Source organism: Hydra vulgaris, chromosome 06 (assembly GCF_038396675.1).
Source record: "Hydra vulgaris chromosome 06, alternate assembly HydraT2T_AEP".
Taxonomy (NCBI): Eukaryota; Metazoa; Cnidaria; class Hydrozoa; order Anthoathecata; family Hydridae; genus Hydra; species Hydra vulgaris.
This window is the reverse complement of record NC_088925.1, coordinates 24,152,501-24,174,882: the sequence shown is the minus strand read 5'-3', so window position 1 is coordinate 24,174,882 and position 22,382 is coordinate 24,152,501. Positions and strand designations below refer to the sequence as shown.

At 26.8% G+C, this 22,382-nt stretch overlaps 2 protein-coding genes across 3 annotated transcripts in view; one reads left to right on the top strand and one right to left on the bottom strand.

Annotated features, from left to right (window-relative positions):
* Positions 1-6,995: 6,995 nt before the first annotated feature.
* Positions 6,996-9,895, bottom strand: LOC136081296 (uncharacterized). Its single transcript, XM_065798602.1, has 3 exons — positions 9,764-9,895; positions 8,898-9,024; positions 6,996-7,612 (listed from the first exon to the last, which is right to left on the bottom strand). The coding sequence occupies exons 1-3, from the start codon at positions 9,893-9,895 to the stop codon at positions 6,996-6,998; spliced, it is 876 nt and encodes a 291-aa protein (XP_065654674.1).
* A 7,265-nt stretch (positions 9,896-17,160) lies between these two features.
* LOC100197993 (ras-related protein Rab-5C) overlaps positions 17,161-22,382 on the top strand; it is a 40,612-nt gene continuing 35,390 nt past the window's right edge. The window contains exons 1-2 of one of the 2 annotated variants that reach the window (XM_065799663.1): positions 17,161-17,298; positions 19,381-19,519. In XM_065799663.1, the coding sequence (XP_065655735.1) occupies positions 19,441-19,519 (79 nt within the window). In that variant the 5' untranslated portion in view covers positions 17,161-17,298; positions 19,381-19,440. Of the gene's footprint in view, positions 17,299-19,362; positions 19,520-22,382 lie in introns of those variants that run through there. The other variant, XM_065799662.1, reaches the window with a different exon arrangement.

Here is a 22,382-nt window from a genome sequence, read left to right as displayed (position 1 = left end):
TACATTATTTCATGATGCATCTTCCAAAACAAATAACTTGCACTTTTCTCACTGTCCTACCTGCATCAGTAGTTGGTGCAAGTTCAACTTTGATAAAGCAAATAAAACCAACACTTACAAACCAGGTCCAGGTCTTCCAATGAACATAATTTTTAAAATTAGACTTATTTTTGAGGATCTTAGCAAAGATTCAAAACTAAAAAAATGTTTACATGGGAAAACTCAAAACGCTAATGAATCGTTCAACAGTATGATTTGGGACCGATATACGAAGACCAGGTATGTGTCACTCGATAATTTGGAACTTGGTGTGTATGATGCGGTAACATCATAGGTATGAAAGCTTCAGTGTTAGTTTTTGAACAATTAAATATGTTACCAGGTGCTTTCATGGTTAAAGGTTTCAATGAAATAAACAATAAAAGAATAAAACAATCTAATTATAGAATGAATGAAAAGAATAAGTTGAGTGGTATAGAGTATTTAAGTTGAATAGTCTTTTTTTTTTTTTTTTTTTTTACACCTGCTGATAATGCTGTTTTAATACCATATTATTGAATAATGGACTTTGACTTCAAAATACCTAATTTATATTTGTAAAAATAAATTCTGTTTAACTTAAAACACTCTTCTACTCTATATAAACATCATATAAAAATTTCAATTTGGGTTGTTTTGTTCCCTGCCCACAATATTGGCCGGCGTGAAACCTGTTTTTGCTGTTTTTTGGTAATTTTTTTATGGTTTCCATAGCAACAGTTTACCATTTTATTTGTTTTTTGTATTTTTTTTAATTTTTTTTTTATATATGCTATTGATCTGACAAATTTTTTTATTCTAAAAATTGATTTTAAAATTAGAGTGGGTTTTCCTCTTGAGGTGGCTTATGTAGAAAATTTTTTAATAGAATAAATTGCAACGGTTCATATATATTTTATTGTACTTTTGATGATATATGAAACTTAAATTTCATAAAAAAAACTGTAAATAAATTATATTCAAGGTAACTTTCAACAAAATCAGAGGAAAAAAGGGCAAATTTGAAAAAATTCAAAACAATGTTTCTTGATTAATTTTGGTTTAAACTCAAAAACTTTTTAATTATAGCTTCATTGCATTATTTTCATTTATTTCTACTAAAAGTATAAAAAATAATTAAAATATCAAAAACAGGACAGAATACTTAAAAAAATTGCAAATTTATACATAAGAAAAAACAGGTGTTGTGTTATAAAAATTGATAAAACTATTCTTAGTTGATCATTTTAGCATATCTGAAATCTAAATGATTAAGGAACATACACTAAAAATTTCACCCAAAAAGTTTTTCTTAATCTCGAAATGTCGTGTTTTGAAGTTGCAAAAAAAGAATAAAATTAAAAAGTTATGAAAACAATGACCAAAGTTTGCCGATAAATAGAAATTTTCAGCAAAAAAATAAAACTGACCAATAAAAAAGTTTAAGCAAGGTAATTTTAGTAAGCATTTCATGCAAAATGTACATATTTTCTGAAAGAATTATAAATTTTGGATGAAATAGTATATTAAAAAACATTTCAAAAACAAACAAAAAAATTTCTTTTTTTAAATTGAGTATTTTTTCTATATGAGCCACCTTAAAATTAAAGTTAACTCTATCAACTTCGAAAAATTCTCTTGTGAAAAAATTCTCTCACACAATAATAAGAAGCTATTAAAATAACCGTATAAATCATTTTCATTTTTGCAATATATTCTGATAGTTTTTCAAAAATATATTTAAAAAATATTTTAAGTGAAATAAATCTATATTGAATTATATATATATATATATATATATATATATATATATATATAATATATATATATTATATATATATAAACTCACACAACTTTTTTATCATATATATTTCGCCGTTTGACAATTAAAAACAACATTAAAAAAATAAAAATCTACAACATTACAAAAAAATAAAAATCTACATGACAGGAGCAAAAAGAAGACGTTAGTTGTCTTATCACTAAACCCCGTAATATATATCTAACATTGCTTTTAAAAACCGTGTAAGATAATACAAAATCTTTTAAATATTAATTTAATTTTGTTAAAAATTATATTGTAAATGAAGAAAGAAAGAGAAAAATAAACAAACAAACAAAAAAAATTTTAATTTTTTATTTTATCTTCCCATTTCTTTCTTTTTTTAAATTTCTTTTGTTGAGAATAATTAAAAATTTTTTTTTTTTAAAATAAACAAAAAAAAACAAAAAAAAAAAAAACATATTGATAATAAAACAATGGGATAAAAAATGAATGCACACACTCACATAAATACATGCCAAACAATTTGGGGTATTTTTTACATAAGATTTCAGAAATATATAGTATAAACTTTTTTACACCCTCGGTAATAAACAAATGATAAAATTAAATCGTGTAAAAGTTTAAAAAAGATTTATATATATATATGTATGTGTATATATATCAAATTAATAAATATATTCATAGTTATATAAATCAAATCATAAGAATACTCTTATTTAACGCCTTAGAAGAAATTTAATTCATTGTCATTTAGTAGAAGAATTTGCCTAAGTTTTGTTTTAAATTGGTTAAGCGAAGAGAGCGTTTTAAGATCATCATTTAAAAATATATTCCATAATTTAGGTCCTCGACTTGTGATTGAGTATTTAGTAGCTGAATAATAGGTATGTATCAATACGTGTGTAATATACAATCGGGAGTTTTAAATGTTTTATATGGAGACCCCAAGGATCTATCCTTGGTCCACTCCTATTTTTAATTTATATAAATGATTTTTGCAATCCATCTTTAAAACTTAATTCAGTCATGTTTGCTGATGATACAAATTTATTTCTTGCTAACAATGATATTAAGAAATTATACTTAGATATGAATATTGAACTTAATAAAGTACATAATTGGTTTAGGGCTAACAAACTTTCACTTAACTCAGAGAAAACAAACTATATATTGTTCCATAAAAAAAACACAAGAAGAAAACCTTCCTTTTAAGTTGCTTGACCTTATCTTAAATGATAACTTAATTAAAAAACAAGCCAGTATAATATTCTTAGGAGTTCTTGTTAATGAGAATTTATCATGCTAGCAGAATCATTTACTCTGAAAATAAGCGTGAACACGCCAAACCTATAATGAAAGATATGAAAATGATGGATATTTATGAAATAAATATCCATCAGCATTTAATTTTTATGTATCGATTCAATAATAATCTCTCTCCTGCAAACTTTAATAACAAGTTTGAAATAAACATAAATGAACACTATTATCTAAGAGCAAATATTAGTAACTCAAAAAACTGCCTAAAAACCTTAATAAATATGCTGAATATAGCATTGCATATCGAGGACCAAATATATGGAATAGTTATCAAAAAGTATTCAAATGTATGGCAAAGTTATTAAGTTCATTTAAGTTTCTAATAAAAAAGCAAATTTTTAAAATTTGATAATCATTTGTGCTCAAAGAGATCACCAAGTAATTTTAATTATTTTAGTATTTATTTTATTTGATCTTTTTTTGATTTACTGATTAGCGCAGCAGTTTTATGCCCATTAGAGTTTTTAATTTAATATCTATATTCTATTAAAAATGTATAAAGGGGCTCTATGAAAAGATTGCGATGGCGTATTGTAATTTTCATCTTCTTTGAGCCCCTGTCTGTTTAACTCTTTATTTTATATAGATCATTGTAAAAAATAACAGTTTTTATTTTTTCTTGTATATACAAAAACGGTGCTTGTTGACAAAATTTTACTGTCTTCTTTGTTTCTACGGACATATTTTATTTTTTTCTTGTATATATATGTTGATTATGTATTGTTAAACAGCAAAATAAATGTAAAAAAAAAAAAAAACAGTATGGGAGAGTTGACCTTCATATGTAATAATTCTAATAATAGCATGTTTTTGTTTGCAGAGAAGTTCATTTATTTTTGTTACGTTGGTGCTGCACAATATTTGCATAGTTTAGGTAACAATGTATAATTGAAAAGTATATGTATTTCAAACAAGATTGATTTAAAAACTGTTTAGCTTTATACAGTATACTAATATTTTTTGAAATTTTATTCTCAATTAGATTTTTATGTTTTCTCCAATTAATATTTTCATCTAGAATTAAACCCAAGAACTTTAACGATATTTTCCTTTTTATTAAATTATAATCAATAAAAAGATTCGGTAGTTTCAATAGAATATATTTTTTTAGTGTGTATATACACACACACACACACACACACACACACACACACACACACACACACACACACACACACACACACACACACACACAAACACACACACATTTTATATCTAAAAACTATCTATATTTATCAAATTTATCAATATTTAATCAAATGAAAATCCTCTATATATATAAACTAAACGTATATAAAAATTTATCTTTTGTTTATATGTGGAAGTATGATTTATCTTCTTTAATTTTTAAAGACCTTTTTATTTTGAAACCATTAAGCAAGTTTAACATGAGGAATAATAATTATTTAAATGAACCACTCTGTCGAACAAAATTCAATCAATTTTGTATTACTTATCGTGCAGCTTATCTCTGGAACCAAATTACTTTGCCTAAATTCGACTTACCCCTGACTTATCCTGTTTTTAAAAATAAATTAAAAGATCTTATTCTCTCTATTGAAAATATCTTAAGACATGAACGAGAAAAAATATGTGCGTGTTCTGATGTGGTGTTAACGGAAACCATGCTTCCACTATATAAAGAGTAAAGAGAAATTGTGGCTATATATCTTATAAAAAGAAAAAAGTTCCTTGTCGTGAAGAAAAGCAAGAAAATATCACAATTCGTTGTTCAAAGCTGCTCTTTAAAAAATTGTCCAAAAAAATCTTGTTTGATTACACTGATAAATAAATAAATAAATTTTTTGTCGAACCTTGTTAACTAGGTGGTTTTTTAAGATAAATTTAAGATCAGTGCAAAAGTAATCCAGCATTGCAGAGTCAAACTGTTTTTGAATGGAATTGTCTTTGTTATATTTGGACTTTGTTTCAAGCATTTCGACCATGGTTCGTTGTTTCTTCTTAGGAGGAGGAAGAAGAGAGTCAGTTTTTTCAGAACACTCAACGTAATCTTGGCTGTGTTTTTTTTCGAGGTGACGATGAAGTCCACTTGTGTTTCCATCTTTTGTTTTCAAAGACTTTTTGCGTGCCTTGCATTCAACAACGTCACTTGTTTTTTGAAAATATCTCCAGATTTTGTTTTTTCTTGGTGACATTTTTGATCGTTGAAATGAGGCAATATGATTTTTCAATATGAACAATATGTGTCAAGTTGAATTCCACTGGTTAACTAATGAAATTAAGTCGAAAGTGCACTATTTTATACAAAAAAATTTTGTATTTAAAATCTAATTAAAAATACTTAAAATCTAATTAAAATTTTTTAATTTGATTTTAAAAAAAAATCTAATTAGAATATCTAACTAAAAATCTAATTAAAATTACGGAGTCAAAATATTAATAAATTAAAAAAACAAATTATTAAGCATTTTGTAAATTATAATAACTTTTAATTTGGAAAATGATATAATATTTAAGTCTCGTTTTATTTCTCGCGAGAATTTTCTATTTCTCGTTTCTCACGATAAGTTCCATCCCTCACGAGAAACGAGAACGAGACGAGATCATGGTTAGTATTTCGATATTGAATGCTATATATTTTGAAAGTACATATATTAATATTCTTAAATTTCACATAAGAAAGTTTGTGAAGTTTTGTACGTGAGAACGCAGGCACTTTGCGTCTTACACTCGATATCAGCTTTTGCACAGTCTTCGGCTGGACTTTCTTGGTAGCTCTAATCCATTTATTTTTGAAGTCTTTAATGTTTTTGGCTTCTTTTACCTTGAACTTAGTTTTCTTTTGACAAGAGCCCAACATCTTTCGATAGGACGTAGTTCAGGACAATTTGGTGGATTGCAGTGTTTTTCAACGAAATCTACTTTATGTTCTCTTAGCCATTTTAAAGTTGTCCCAGAGTAGTGACATTATGCTAAACCGGGCCAAAATATAACGGGTTATTCTTGTGTGTTCTTAAAAACGGCAAAAGACGTTTCTTGAGGCATTCTTTTATGTATGTTTTGGTGTTAATTATTCCCGTAGTCACAAAACAAGAGCTTCTTTCACCACATTCACAAATTGAGAAAATTGAGAAATTAAGCCAAACTAAGAACTTTTTAGTAAATATTTCCATTTCAATGCATTTATAATTAGAATTTAGTTTCTTGCGATTAATTGCTGAATAATATCGTTGTCCTGGATCGGAAATATGCAGCACTATAAGTTTCATTGTCAATAACACTGATAAACAAATAAAAATTTTTTATGGAAAAGGTGATTTTTTAAGACAAATTAAATATGCTTATTTCAAATATGCAACTCATATAATTTTTTTCGTCGAACCTTGTTAACTAGGTGGTTTTTTAAGACAAATTTAATATGTTGATTTCAAATATGCAACTTATTTTTTATCATCACGTCAAGTTGTAAAGATATTTAGGTTCAAATCTTTAGAATTTGGGGTAAAGTCCCCAATATTGTCGAAAAAAAAGTTATTCAAAAGTATGTCAACCTGGGTCTCAAAATAAGCGTATTTTCATAGAAATTTTAGAAAACATAAATATTTTTTCTTAAAATTTATTAACAAAAAAATTATGTAAAAAAAAAAATGCTCTTAAAAAAATTTTAGCAGATCGTTTTTCATCAATAATACAAAAAGTACTTATTTTTATTACAAACGAATAACAATTTCAAAATTTCTAAGAAAATACACTTCTTTTGAGAACCAGGTTGACATACTTTTGAATAACTTTTTTTTTGACACAGTGGAAATCTATCGAGGGAGCAGTAGAAATTTTGGCACCACTTAAAGAAGCTACAGAAACGTGGTCGGCTGAGTCTATTAATTAAAGAAAATATCAGTTAACCTTTTCATAAAGTCATCCATTGTTCAAAGCACTTGAAATGTGCACTGCATGTTTCGTGTTCTTTAAGTTTTTTTGACAAGCCTTCCCAAGTGTTCATTCCTTGCCGGAATGGTGAAGAAGTTATCCCAAAAAGCTTGCAACAAAAACAAAACACTTTATTGCTGTTCAAAGAATATATGAGCCATGTGCGTTCAAAGATTTCTCCATTCTTCATCTTGCGGTTATAATAATTCAGTGAAAATCGTCTTCTTTCTAAATTGTATGCAAAAACAATTTCGATCTTTTTGAAACCACTTTTAACAATGTCACACCTCTGTGCGTCAGAAACATTATCATGCCACTCAGAAGGATCATCACTGAGAAAAATAGGCGGAATTGTTATGCCATTTGACGTAGACTCGCATATCAGTCTATCTGACTCTACTCTAGTATTCAAATAATGACAATCAGAATTATTTGTAGTTTCTGTTGGTATCGAAACACTTCTATTCTGAACTAATGGTTTCAAAAAATATGTTAGCTTGGGGTAATTTGCGATTTCCTCCCTGGCTGCAGCTTTTTCTCTTCTCTTAGTGGCACCACCTTTCACTTTTTTCATACCAATAATTATATCGTGATATACTATCGAAATATAATTATAAATTTTTGGAAACCTTTATTGTTTTTTTTTATATAAAAAACTAACAACGCATAATAATAATAATAGTAGTAATAATAATAATAATAATAATAATAATAATAATAATAACAATAATAATAATAATAATAATAATAATAATAATAACAATAATAACAATAATAATAATAACAATAATAATAATAATAATAATAATAATAATAACAATAATAATAACAAAAAAATCAGTTCAATGATAATGGCCTTATAATCATTTGAACTTTAAAATAAACAAATGCAAAGTGTAACAGTTTTCCAATTTGTTTCTTTAAAAACAATGCGTATGATTTAATTGAAACAAATAATAGACTTTTTATTTCATAGTATTAAAGCAAAAGTAATAACATATAGCATAGTAATAAAATAAATTATTACCAAGATAAATTGTGAATCGCCAAAAATAAAAAACGATTTATAATTTATAAATAAATTATAAATCGTTTTTCATTGAAATATGTAATCTAAATTCAAATAATAATATATTCGCACCTAATAAAATATGCGAATTAGAGAAATATATTTCTTCGCACGATTGGCTGCTGCTTAATGATTTCTCTTTAACGGTTTGACAGATTTTTATAAAGCTCGCGTTTTTTATAAAATTCAGACCTCGGGAGTTGAACATTTTTTTTCTTTTTTTTCTACATGAAAAATATTATTGCTTTTTTCACGCTTGCTTAATTTTGGTAATATCGTGTTTAAAAGGCCATGTTTTTTTATTAATAGTAAGAGTAACTATGTATATATTCAAATATTCTTATTATAAAAAATAATTTCAAATTACAAAAAGGGCCCCTAAAAGTTCTGCCCCCATCCCCAGTTGGAGGGTGTGGGGGAGCCTAGCCACGGCTCTGTATCCTTCATTACTGTAACAATGGAATCTAAAATCTCAAAATATATCGCACGATAATGTTCGTTTGGGCCTGATGGGTGATGAGCTTCAGCTTTTGATAACCAATCTACGTTAAAATATTGCTCCTGGAATAGAAGGTAAATTAACAAAGCAATATTTTTCAGCTTTAAATTTCGTTGTTTCATAAAAAGCATCAGCTTGACTTTCTGATCTCATTCATTTTTTCTGATCTCATTCATTTCATTTCTGATCTCATTCAAGCGTATTGATGGTCAGTTGAGCTACTTCTTGCCTTTAAATTGCTGAAATATTTCGTGCTTGGACTGTTTTTAATGGCTTATCTGTAATTGAATAAATTGTGAAGTCTAGATTGATACCATAAAAAAATTTAAATGACTCCATTTGAGCTTTGTATCCCAGTATTCTAGATTTTACATCAGCTTTGAAGTTTTCTTTAAGACTGTTATACCAAACTTCCATTTGTTGCATGTAGTTCTGTAAAATCTATATTTAATAATTTATTTAAAACTAATCGAACGCAATCATAAAAAATATTTTAAAATTTGAAAAAATAGAAAACTTTAGCGTACATATGTACATAAAATTTTAAATTTACCAAAAATTTCGTTTTACTATTGAGAGTTTTATACTTAGCAACTTGTCATTATTTTAGTGCTTTTACGAATAAGAGACAAAATACGGTTTAATTTCAAGTCTTTAACAGAAGAGTGCTCATTACAACTAAAATCACTTAAATTCTAATAAAAAAAAAGATCAAAAATGTTTCTCTCTTCTGCTGGATCTTTATTTTATTCATCTCCACGTTTGTAAAATATTGATTGTTATATAATAAATTGTTTAAAGTAAGATGATTATAAATTTTATTGTACAAAATTCTTTCTAAAACTTTAGAAACTTTTAGAGAACACAGAAAGTAGTGAAATTGGACGATAGTTACTTATATTCTCAATGTCACCTCCTTTTAATATTGGTATGACTTTTGCTAATTTTAGAGCTTGTGGAAAAATATGGACTAAAAATTCTTTTTATTTATCATAAATAAAGATTTTAATTTTCCTTATGTAAATTTTAAATTTTTCTTGGTAACGAACGATTAACTGATAGTTTTGATAGAGAAGTTGCTCTATCCAAAACATCATTGTTGTCATCATTTAATTCTTCAATATTTTAATTGATTTCTCTAAGCATTCTTTCTCTTTTAGGGGAAAATTTAATGAACTACAATCTCCGCTTCGGTTCCCATGACTTCATTAAGAGTTCTGCATAATTTATTTGCATCTTTTATGGCTAAACTTAGTGAATGACCAGGACAGTGAGTTACAGGAGCTTTTCGTTGTTCATTTATCTTCCCCATCATATTACTTGCTCCATTATATGTTTGTCCTCAGTCAAATCTGACCAAGCAATCCTTTATCACCGAAGAAATTGTATCACTTTTAATGTTTGGTAGCTCATAATACCCTAGAAAATCTTCATTTGCAGAGAAATTTTTGTCAATCCAGCGTATACAAAAAGATAAAAGTTCTTTATTTGCTATGTCAGTATATTCTTCACAATATTAAAAGTTGCATTAGGTTATCATTAATATGATCAGATCCTCGTAAAGGAAGCCCTTGGCGAACAAGATATTTGATGCACTCTATTACTGTTTTAAGATATTGTCGTTCTTCGGATCTTGACTTAATGAGTTGTTTATTCACCATTGCCGAAGGATCGCTGCATGCAAGAAGGATCAATAATTTCAAATGTAGATGCACCCCTATGGCATTTGTTGTTTTGGTGATCTTGGAAACAATTTGGCGCTCTTTTCCAATTTCCAAAGCCAACTAATATATATGCTAGGTATTTATTCTTCTCTGCTGTTAACTTTAGTTCGTGTTTCATACAGTAGGAACAAAATACACAATCATTTTCAATGTCATAATGTAACCAAGGGTATTTTTCAAACCAGTTATGTTGACAGGAACGATTTCGCATCCCTATCATTGTTCGAGGAAAGATGAAATCTTAGATGAACAATAAATTTTTTCAAACAACTTTTTTCTTTTTTTGGAGACATCAGACACATCCGACTCGCTTTTAACATCAATTAAACTGTTACTTACGTTCTCTGCAGAATCTATAGCGTCATTATTAGTATCTTTAGTATTTATGGGAAAAATACTCACAGCATTATTATTTACAACATCGGTATTTACACCATTACTATTTACATCAGTATTTACAGCTTTCTTCTTATAAAAGGACATAATTATTTTTCACGATGTCATTGATCATCTTTTGACGCTTGAGTCAAAAGATGATCAATGACATCGTGATTTTCACAAAAGATGATCAAGTCACGATGATTTGATCATCTTTTGACGCTTGAGTTGACGCTTTTTATATACTTTGATTCGTAGTTTCGAAAGACAAACTTTTGTTCTTTGTGGGTATTTCAGAAAAAATTATGTTTGCTGTAATTTTATTACAAAACGACAATACTGAAGTAACTTTTGAATTTGTTTATACAGGCTATAGGTTTACATACGGCATTACTAGTTTCAAATAATATATAATTTACTAACTCTAATAGCTTCAAACGTGCTTTCAAACTATATAACATAACCTATTACTTCGTAACGTAAAAATAGTAAATTTTTTTTTAGATTAGCGCGACACTGTATTTAAGTTTTATTCTTATTCTAACTGATGTTGTTTTTTTCAAAAACATTGCCCAGAAAAAGTGGGGGCGGCCATGGCCCCCTGCCCCTCTCCCCCTCCCGGTGTTGACGTCTATGCTGTAGCAAATAAAATCAAATAGTTTATTTGGGCTGAGTACAATGTAACGTTAAATTTGTAATTAGAGTTGTAAATTGCTTAAGTTTTTTAAGAAAAGTCTGAAAAAACTGAAAAAATGAGGCATGAAAAAGTACTGTAAAGCAAAATTCTAACGTAACAAATTTTTATACCTTAACTATATATCATGTTTCAAAAGAAACATGATGAATGCTTTGATGAATTTTACCTTACTCAGCTTGGAGCCGAACAAACTATGCAGCAATATTCTTACACATTGCAGCTGTTTATTAAGAAACAGAATTCAATGTTCTAAATGCAAATGATAGCTACCCGCTCCTAGTAAACGCGAATAATGAAGCCATCAATCAATCATCCCATCAACAACTACACCATTCACTGAGAAACAGGAGCAATGGGTCACACCAGATCTTATTAAGGCAATTAAGGCTAAACGCGTCTTATGCGCCAAGTGTATTAATACAGGTCGCGATACGCACCAATTACTCAAAGAATCACACCGCACTGCATGCAAACACGTAACTAAAATGGTAAAATCTGCCAGACACAACTACAAAAAGGAACTCGCCAGAGAATGCAAAAGCAACCCTAAACGCTTACATGCACATGTACAAAGCAAACAGAACGTAAGAAACACTATTACATTGCTAGAAACAGCTAATAGCACTACTGATACCGGCAATATATGCTCATTGTTGAATAACTATTTTCATTCGGTTTTTATTTTGGAGCCCGAAGGTCCAATGCCAGCTTTTGAAAGTTGTACTGAAGCAACTTGTGTTGTTAACCCAGCAAATTTTTTTATCAATATAGTATAAAAGTGCTTCGACCACCTTGATGAAAGAAAATCAACCGGCTACGACGGTTTACATCCATGGTTCCTTAGTAAATGTGCAGCTACCTTTGCAAAACCTCTTTTGCTTATCTATAAGTGCTCGTTCGCGACTGGTGTAGTCCTCGACTTGTGAAAAAAATTGAATATAACGCCTATTTTCAAGAAGGGGAGTAAACTAAATGCATCAAACTACCGGCCATACTCTACCAATATTCGTACAACAAAATAAGGATTGGAATCTCTATCTTACCTAGGACCAAAAAATTGGAAACTAATCCCGAATGATCATAAAACATTTTCATCTTTGAAGGAATTTAAACTTAAAATAAAAAACTGGATTCCCAAGCAATGCCCATGCAGTTTTTTTCAATTATGCATGGTTTTTATTAAAGATGTTGGATACATTTATAAGCTAAAGTAAAATGAAATCTTTATATTTTTGTTGGTTTTTGCCACTCTAGTTGGCTTTTTTTTTTTTAATTTTTTTTAAATTTTTTTATTGTTGTTAATGTATTTATTGGTTATCTTACAATTTATACTTATAACTATATTTATTTTTTAAGGATAAGTGCCATTTGGCTTAAATTAGCCAATTATAGAGCCATCAATGTAACAGCCATATGTGTCAACTATAATTGAATTACAAATAAATAAATAATTTCATGCAAAATGATAAAAAGTATTCTTAAAACAAGTATAATGCAACACTGTGTTGCTAATGGCTTAATTACTCCAAAGCAACATGGGTTCGTTCATCGCAAGAGTTGCGTCTCAAACTAGCTAGAAACTCGGGATATCATGACGGAAGCCATTCATCGCAGCCACACAGTAGACGTCATATGCACAGAATTTGCAAAGGCGTTTGACAAAGTGCTGCATAAACGCCTTCTTCATAAACTAAGAGCCTACTGTATTCAAGACGCACTCTTAGACTGGATCTCAACTTGTTTACGCGACCGAAGTCAACAAGTGTTCATCAACGGCATCACATCTGAATGGCAAGCGGTTACTAGTGACGTCCTCAAGGCTCGGTCTTGGGCCCATAGCTCTTCTTAATCTTCATTGACGACGTGCCGGACAGCATTAGTCATCATATACAAACTGTATGCTGACAACAGTAAAATTACTGGCATAATTAAAAACGAGTTGGACAGCATCACTCTCTAAGCCAACATTGACAGAGCAGTGGAGTGGTCATTTCAACATTGAAAAATGCAAAGTAACGCATGTTGGTCGCGCATATAACAAGAGCGCAATTACTCAGTAGCCAACATTGACGGCACGCGTTACCCACTCGAAAAGACTTTAGTCGAACGAGACCTTGGTGAGATGGTCTCCAAATACCTTAACGTCAGACCACAAGTAGATTCAGCTGCATCAATTGCGAATAGAATGTTAGGGCAACCCAAAAAAACATTTCGGAGTCGCAGTTTTATTTATGGCGTACATTATTTACATTCGCCCCCATCTCGAGTTCGCTATTCAAGCCGCATTTAAAGCCTGACATTGCTATCTTCGAGCAAGTCCAGCATAGAGCAACAGAAACAATATCATATATTAAATACTTGTCCTATGAAAATCAACTTCAACAACTCGGTCTAACAACACTTGAAGAACGCCGTAAAAGAGCAGACATAATCGAACAATTTAAAATCACGCGTCAACTCAAACTTGTCAGTTTTTTGTCCCGCAAAAACTTTCAAACAGTAAAGTCAAGTATATTTTTAGAGGGCATAATCAAAAACTAGAACGCCAGCTTGTATGAATTTGTGAAGAACGACAAAACTTTTTTTCAAATAAAGTTGTTGTCCCACGGAATGCGCTTTCCCAAGCAGCGGTGAACCACCAGCAGCTCCATCAATCAATACTTTCAGAAACAGTATAACAAAGTAACTTTTAGAGATAAAATTGCTGCTTTGTCTGTAGCTTCTGTGTATTTTTTTCCGTCAGCTTAGAGGGGCCTAGTGTAGCACCTCTTCATCAAACTATAAATAGATTTATTGCATTTGTTTGTTTTTTTTTTCGTTTTTTTTTAATCACTGAATAATAGGGTGTATCGATTTTTTTTTTCTTATTTCAATTTCAAAAACGGCAAGGTTACTTTTTATGAAAATTTTTATGGAAACTCCGAATCTGCAAAAAAAAAAAATGTCTTGCTGGGTGGGTCAGCGTTGTTTTGAATGGAAAAATGACTAAGATGTGACTAATTAACAGGGAATAACTATAATTAAAATAAAAAATATTTTCTAAAATTTTTGATTAACTTAATAATTGTTATGTTAAATTTTAAGAAAATTGATTACTTGCTTCAAAAAGTCATAAAAATAAACACAGAAATAGAGTTTTCGTAAAGGATATTTTTACAAAATTCAGGCATTTTTTTCATATTATAGACAAAAATGTTACTGTAAATCGTGTTGTTTTTTTCCTGTTTTTATCAATCTTTAAAAGTAAGGGGAGCTCATTTTTATGGGGAATGTTATAGGAACCTGAATTTAAAAAAATAAATAAAAATAAACTATCGCTCGTTGGGAGAAACGCTTAGTTTTCAACGAAAAAATGACCAAAATATGAAAAATTGAAGGAAAAAATTAAAAATTAAAAAAAGTTTTTTTTCAGTTATTATATAAACTCAATATATACTATGTTGAACTTTATAAAAATGTCATATTGTGTTAAAAAGTCAAAAAAATAAACACATAATGGGGGCTTTTGTGAAGGTTATTTTTAGAAAAATTAGTCAATTTTTTCATATTTTAGACAGTGGATGTTATCGTAGGGTGCGCTGTCTTTTCTAAAACTAATAATAAGTAAAACACTTGTTAAAACAAACAGTATATTATATACTAATACATTTTATAATACATGTTATATAATACTGATATCTTTATTAAAACTTACTTATAATTAACAATTAATAGTTTATAAATTTTATTTAAAATTAGTCCAACTAAATTATATTAGGCATTGTTTGTGCTCATAAAATTTTAAATAATTTATTATATTGTTGTAATTGTATAAAAAAGAAACCTGCTTAATGCAAGGTTCGATGGATTGGAAATGGCATGGCCATTATTACAAAAACTCTATTTCTCTGTTTATTTTTATGACTTTATGAACCAAATAATCAATTTTTTTAAAATTCAACATAACGATTATTGAGTTAATCAAAAATTTTAGAAAACTTTTTTTTTAAATTACGGTTTCACCCGGTTTAGTCACATTTTAGTCATTTTCCCGTTCAAAACAACGCTGACCAACCCAGCAAGACATTTTTTTTTTGCAGATTCGGAATCTCCATAAAAATCTTCATAAAAAGTAACCTTGCCGTTTTTGAAATTAAAATAAAAAAAATCGACACACCCTACTGAAAAATAATAAATAGAACAAAAAAAAAAAAAAAAAAAAAAGTAACAAAATTATATCTACAGGAAATTACATTTATTTCTTGTAATTAACAATATCGTATTTGTAATAAAAAAATTCTTATAATATATAAAAACTTTTTTTAGGTATTGTGGTTTATCCTCCTCCGGTTAATTGCCATATAGAGGCCACATTACCAAGGACCGCAAAGACGAGTTCGGCTCCAAAAGGAGCGTCATAACCCGCTCTACGGAACAAGAGTAAAGTGATTTTAGGAAGAACGAAGATATGTTAAAGTGAGAGATAGAAGTAGTCGATTTAGAAAGATAGCATAAAGACAGCGGACAGGATTGCACACGATATTAGAAGGTGCAATAAAAATTTGTTCGCGAATTAATTTTGAATTAATACGTAACAACCGTAATACGTAAATACGTAAAAACTTTTTTTATATTATAAGAACTTAGGCGGGCAGGCGCAATCTACACGCAAGCAGTCCATATCTACTCATACTTATTCGTAGTTGCGGGTCTGAGTTTAGTTATTTTTTAAACTATGAATATATTAGTCACTTTATTATTATTTTTTCAATGATCACATAGATATTTTATATAACTGTCTTCAAATATTCTTTTTTTTATATATATATTCGAAATTTCGAAAATGGTTCTACTAATTTATTTGACTATGTAAATGTTTGCTTTTTAAAAGTATTTTTAAGTACTAAACAATTAATTCCTTAAATTTATTACTTTCCGATTTTTGATGAGCCTTATTAATAAAGTTAGAAGTTTTGTAAAACTTAAATGCTAAATAATTAATTTAGCACTAAAAATGAGATAATAGTAAAAAAGACAAATACAGTTAAAATACTAAGATATTTAATTTTTTGATCTTTTAAGAAGACATTAATAGTCTAGACAGTTTTTTGTTTTCAAACTATAATTGTTATTCAAAAACATTTACCGATCAATCGCGCTTTTTTTTTCTTTGGATTCAAACTTTTTAATAAAAAAATTGGAAATATTTGAACTTGTTTAGCCATTGCAAACGATAAAATTTTATAAACTTAATATTTATTAAAACAATAAAAACATTCATACATTCTGAAATAAATAATAAAAAAAAAATCTGTAAAATTAATGGCATTTTAACTATCAATTTAAATCTATTTAATATTTGAAATATTTTTAAAGAACTTTTCTACCTGTTAGTTTTCTACAAAAACTTTTTCAATGCATCGCTACGAAGTTATACCGTTCTAATTAACACATGACATTCAAAATCAAAATCGCAAAAAGTAAATGTCATTCAAAAATTCTGATAGGCTGATTAATATAGTCTATTAAAAGTTGTATATGTACAAAATTACGAGCGGAATTAATAATCTACGTATTCGTAGTACACTTCTTACTAAAGATTAGTCTAAAAAGTTCAAAATAAAACCAAACAAGTTCAAGAAAAAATCGAAAATTTTATATATAATACATTTACAAAAAAGTTATTAGTTGTAATCGTAAAATAATAGAAGCCTAAAAACCCACACGGCATATAGATAAAGGTTAAGTTTCTTTTTTAAACCGAAATGACGGCAAATCCATTTCGGCTTCTTCGGTAACTTGCAAAAGACAAACATCACTTACGTGATTACATCACACGCATGCGCCGGCCTATCGACCCGAAACAGTCTGGATATCAAAATGGAAAGCGAAGAGAACTGAAATCTTAATTTTAAAATCAAATGTTATTTGCAAAATGTAAAATTAAATCTTAAGTATTTGAATTAGGTTTTTTAGTCATATTAATTTTATTTTCTTTAAATACTGTGTCTTACATAAATTATTTTTGTTACCATTTGCTCCACGAACATTATTTTAATAATATCTATGGAATTCTAAAATACTATTTAAATGTAACCTAATAAACTGATAGTCTTTTAACATTGAATATAATAAATATATATATATATATATTTATATATATATATATATATATATATATATATATATATTTATATATAAATATTATATATATATAATATATATATATATATATATATATATATATATATATATATATATATATATATATATATATATATATATATATATATATATATATATATATATTTAAGGATGCGAGGATACATTAAAAATTTACAATACAATATTATTTACATAAATTTATGTCTAGTTTTAAAATTTTTTAAGAAAATAAGAAATTATCCCTGTAGCTTAAGTATTTCGTAATTTTTAATATTAGTTTTTAATAAGTTGCAATTTTTTAAATTTGAAGACCCTATAAAATTTTTCACCCAAGTTTATTTGGTTGTCAGCAAAAAAATTATTTTCTCAGTTTTTATCATTTAATTTATTAAAATAAACTTAATATATCAAAAGAAATCATATAGTGCTTTGAAAAAATGTAGAGTTACATGTAAAATTAAATATAGAGTTATAGTAGTAAAATTAAATATAAATATACATATGCAAAAAAAAAAAAAATTGTCAACTGTAAGAAGTTTTTTACAGCAAAATGAAAGATAAGAATTTTGTAGCAGTTGGTATTCAATGAATAACTTTGTGATCAGAAAAATTTTACTTTCAGGTACTTAATACAAGGTAGGGTCAGAATAAAAAAGTGGGAAGGAGTTTTTGTACAGATTTAATAAACAGAGCGGTTTTGATAAATGGGTGGTAGTAATTTTTATTTTTATTAAAGAGTTTTATACTAATTTTTAAGGTTGGTTTACATTAAATGTTTTTTTTTAGTTTTAAAAGTTGTTTTTTTTGTTAGTTTGTAGAGATTAGTATATGAGAGGTGTTAATAAGTGGTAGATGGGTCGTAAAATTTTCAAAAAATTAATTAACACCCTCTCCCATGTATTAACCACCTGAAAGTACGTATGTGAACAATACTTCAAATCTTAACTTTCGAAATAATACTTTGTGTGTTTGGAAATTCAATATGGGAACTTCAGATTTACTTCAAATTTTCAGTATCATTAATTAAATAATATATAAAAACTTTATTTTAATTTTGAGTGGTATCTGCCATGATTTTAAAAACAGTGCTTTATAGAAAAACGTAAAAGATTTAAATGTAAAACTGCATTATACCATCTTTTTAATAATAAACTGTTTTCTTTTGAAATCAAGCAATCTTTTTTAATTATAAATTTTTTTACTATAAAAATCCTTTAATGTATGTACACTCTGTTGTGCTTAATAATCATCATTTATATATACATTCCTGATGTAAACTTATACATACATGTATATATATATATATATATATATATATATATATATATATATATATATATATATATATATATATATATATATATATATATATATATATATATATATATATATATATAGGCCTCGGCGGGAAGCGAGAGATTCAACTTTCACTCACACTCTCCTTAAACAGTTTACAGGAGCAATTTACAGCTCTCGCAAAAGTATTTTTTTTTTTTCTCTCAAAAGTTCGATTATTATTGTAACTAAAATGAAATACACAAAGTCAAAAAAATTTAATTTGTTGAATAATAAACAGGCATGGTTTTTTAGATTCTTTAGAAGTAAAAAAAAATTTTTACTTCTAAAGAATTTTTTCATGGCGCAACAAATGACACTTGTTATGTGTTATAGGAGAGCTTTTCTCCGCTCTCTCACATTTATTTACTCCCACCGAGGCCTATATATATATATATATATATATATATATATATATATATATATATATATATATATATATATATATATATATATATATATATATATATATATATATATATATATATATATATATAAAACAGTTTTTGTTTTATTTAGTTATTTCAAAAGTTTCAGAAGTTATAAATTAAAGTCTTTATAAATAAATATAAGTTAAACATGTCAAGATCTGGAACACCACAAAGACCAAATGGAGCACCTCAAGGAAAAATTCAACCTTTTAAACTAGTTTTATTAGGTATATTTTTATAGTTTTGAATGTATAATTAATTTTTATATATATTTTAAAGCTTATAAATTTTATAGGGCAAGGTATAAATCCAATAGTTCATAAATAGTTTATAGTTGACATTAGGCTTTTGTAATCTGACAGCAGTGCTTTGCAAAAAGTGTATATACTTTTATAGTTTATTTACTATTTTAACTATTAGTAATATATTTACTATTATTTTGTTTACTAATAATAACTAATAAAAAGTTAATTATGTTGTTTACTTTAAACAAACTTAGAGTCTTTTTTTGACACATAATCTAAAATTCTGGATTCTTAAAATTGTGATACTCTTGATTTTAGAAAAATTTTAAAAATCAGCCACAAATCTTAAAAGGTTAAAGTAGCATTAATTTTGTTTTTTGGCTTTCATATAGTGGGTAGACAAACTATTAGTTATTACATATTGATGAAAGAATTTAATTAATTTTTTTAATAATGTAACAGGGCTCAGTTTAATTTTTTAAAAGGTCCTGGACAAAATGTCTGATCTAAACTTATTTGGGTCGGACAGTGTCCGATCAAATTTTTAAAATTTAATTTTTACGGTTTTATGGAACCGAGTTATGCAATCAAAATCATTGTCGTGTTATGACAAGCAATTAAAAAAATCGTTATGTTACAAATAACTTTTAATCATTGATCTTTTTTAAAGTTTTTATTTTGATGCAAAGGCTTTAAATAAAATAAAAAAAAAGTTACAATGATCATTTAAAATAAACGTGTTATGTGTAAATTAAATATTATACATAAATTTTTTTTAGTAGGTTCGTATTTTTTATGATAAATTTGTCAGCAATGGCATTTGATCGCACGCCATTCCTGTCCAAGTTTTAATTTGAAGAATTTAATTCCTGTCTGTCAAAATGTCTGATTTTTTTGTAAATTGATTGGACAATTTGAGGTTTTAGCCCGACAATGTCAGATGTACAACCGTTAAATTGAGCTCTGATGTAAACAAACAAATAAAGAAATTTTATCATTTAATTGCAAATTGATTATTCCAGTCATAGTTTAAAGTAACTTAAAAATATATTTCAATAATAACATATTCTTTTAAAAGGTTTAAAATAAATTATAGAAGAATACTTTTAAGTCCTTAAATTCGTCGTAAAAAAAATTTAATATTCTTTGGTAATTAAAATAAAATCTGTTTCTTTCAAACAATCACTAGAAGTTATTGTTATTTTATTTACAATTTTAAAAGTATTTAACTCATTCATTCAAGTTTTAATTACACAATCTTTTCATATAATATCTTGCTTTCTTACTTGGAGCTATTTCAGTGCGATTTTTAAACTTTCCAAATTAGAAAAACATGTTTCACAAAAAGGAAGAGTAATAAAGGAACTTTTTAAATATAAAAGTAAGAAGAAATGGTACACAAAATAATATTTATAAAATAATAAATCTTTTCAATAAAAAAAGTAATCTAATACTTTTTAATAAATTTTTAAAATTCTATTAGAATAGATTTTAGTTTATTAGGTCAAATGCATCGTGCTTTTTAACAATTGTTCTAGAAATGTTAAATGCTTGAATAAATGTCAGAAAACGACTGTTGCAGATGGTTGTTTTTATCGTGTATTAATGATAATAAAAAACATTACAGTGTAAAATTTAATAAACTATTACCAAAATGTCATCAATTTTATTTTATGAGCTTTTTTATTTAATAATCAAAAAAACATAAAAAGGCCTATTGCCCGTTTTGCCCGCCATATCTGCTTTAGATGGGTGATTCATAAATTTACGATTTCACATATGTGTTATGCAATTTATGTTACGCAAAAACTTTTTCAATTAGTTTATTTAAACAGTCTTTTAGAATAGTTTATGCAGAAAACATTAAGCTGTAATAAGGTATTTTGTAGTTGTAAAAAAGCATTTGTGGAATACTTTTTTTATTAGATTGAAAAACAGATAGATTAACTTTTTTCTATTTTCCATTCTTTAAAAAATCTTTATTTTTAATTTACTTTATTAAATGTAAGTTGAATTTATTATCAAATATAATTAAATATAAATTTATTTTATTAAATTTGATTAAAATTCATTTTAAAATTTTAAAATGCTTCGTTTTACAATTTTTTGACTGCTAAAAATTTCTATGTTAAAGTAAAAAAAAAAAAAAAATTTAATAAATTTAATTCAAGTTACTTTAAAATGTTGGTATTACATATAACTTTATTTTACGTTTCAGTTTTAAAAATGCTTTTTAACAAAAGTTTTTGCTTTATCATAGATTTTTTGAATCGATCATAGACTAAACATCAATTAAAAAATTATCAACTAGTTTATGAGTAGTATGCGAAGATTTTGTTATAGCCAAAATGTTAAAAAAAGGTTGATAGTTTTTTTTTGTATATTTTGACCGTTTAAGTGAAAAACTTTATAATTTTTGACGCCTATTTTTTTTCTCAAAGGTTAGTTTATGATCTAAAATACATGATTTAAAAAAAATTATGGTCTGATTAATGCGCTTTTGCAGTTAATATGTGGCGTCAATACAAAAAAGTTCTTTCAAACTTAGGTTACAAATGTTATGTTTGGGTTGTCCCTTTGCCATTAAATTTTATGTGCAAGAATTTCATTTTTTTTTTTTTAATAAAATGAAATTCTTAAATATATTTTATTTATGTTGAATTCGATAAAGAATATTGTAAGTAAATATATAATTATATCAAAATATATTTAAAACAAAAAAAAGTTTATACATGGCCTTTATCAAATTCAACATACATGGTATAACATGAATATGATTTTGAAAGATGATTTTTTTTCTTATAAAATAATTGCTGCAATTTAAATTGCGTTATAAAAAAAAAAA

Bases quoted from the DNA above. Each gene is read 5' to 3' on its own strand.
- LOC136081296 (XM_065798602.1), bottom strand. From the start codon at position 9,895: ATGGGGAAGATAAATGAACAACGAAAAGCTCCTGTAACTCACTGTCCT. The intron at 9,025-9,763 runs GTAGTTCATTAA...TATTAAATATAG, and splicing joins TGGGAACCGAAGCGGAGATT to ATTTTACAGAACTACATGCA. The intron at 7,613-8,897 runs GTATCAATCTAG...ATATTTCGATAG, and splicing joins GTCATTTAAATTTTTTTATG to TATATCACGATATAATTATT.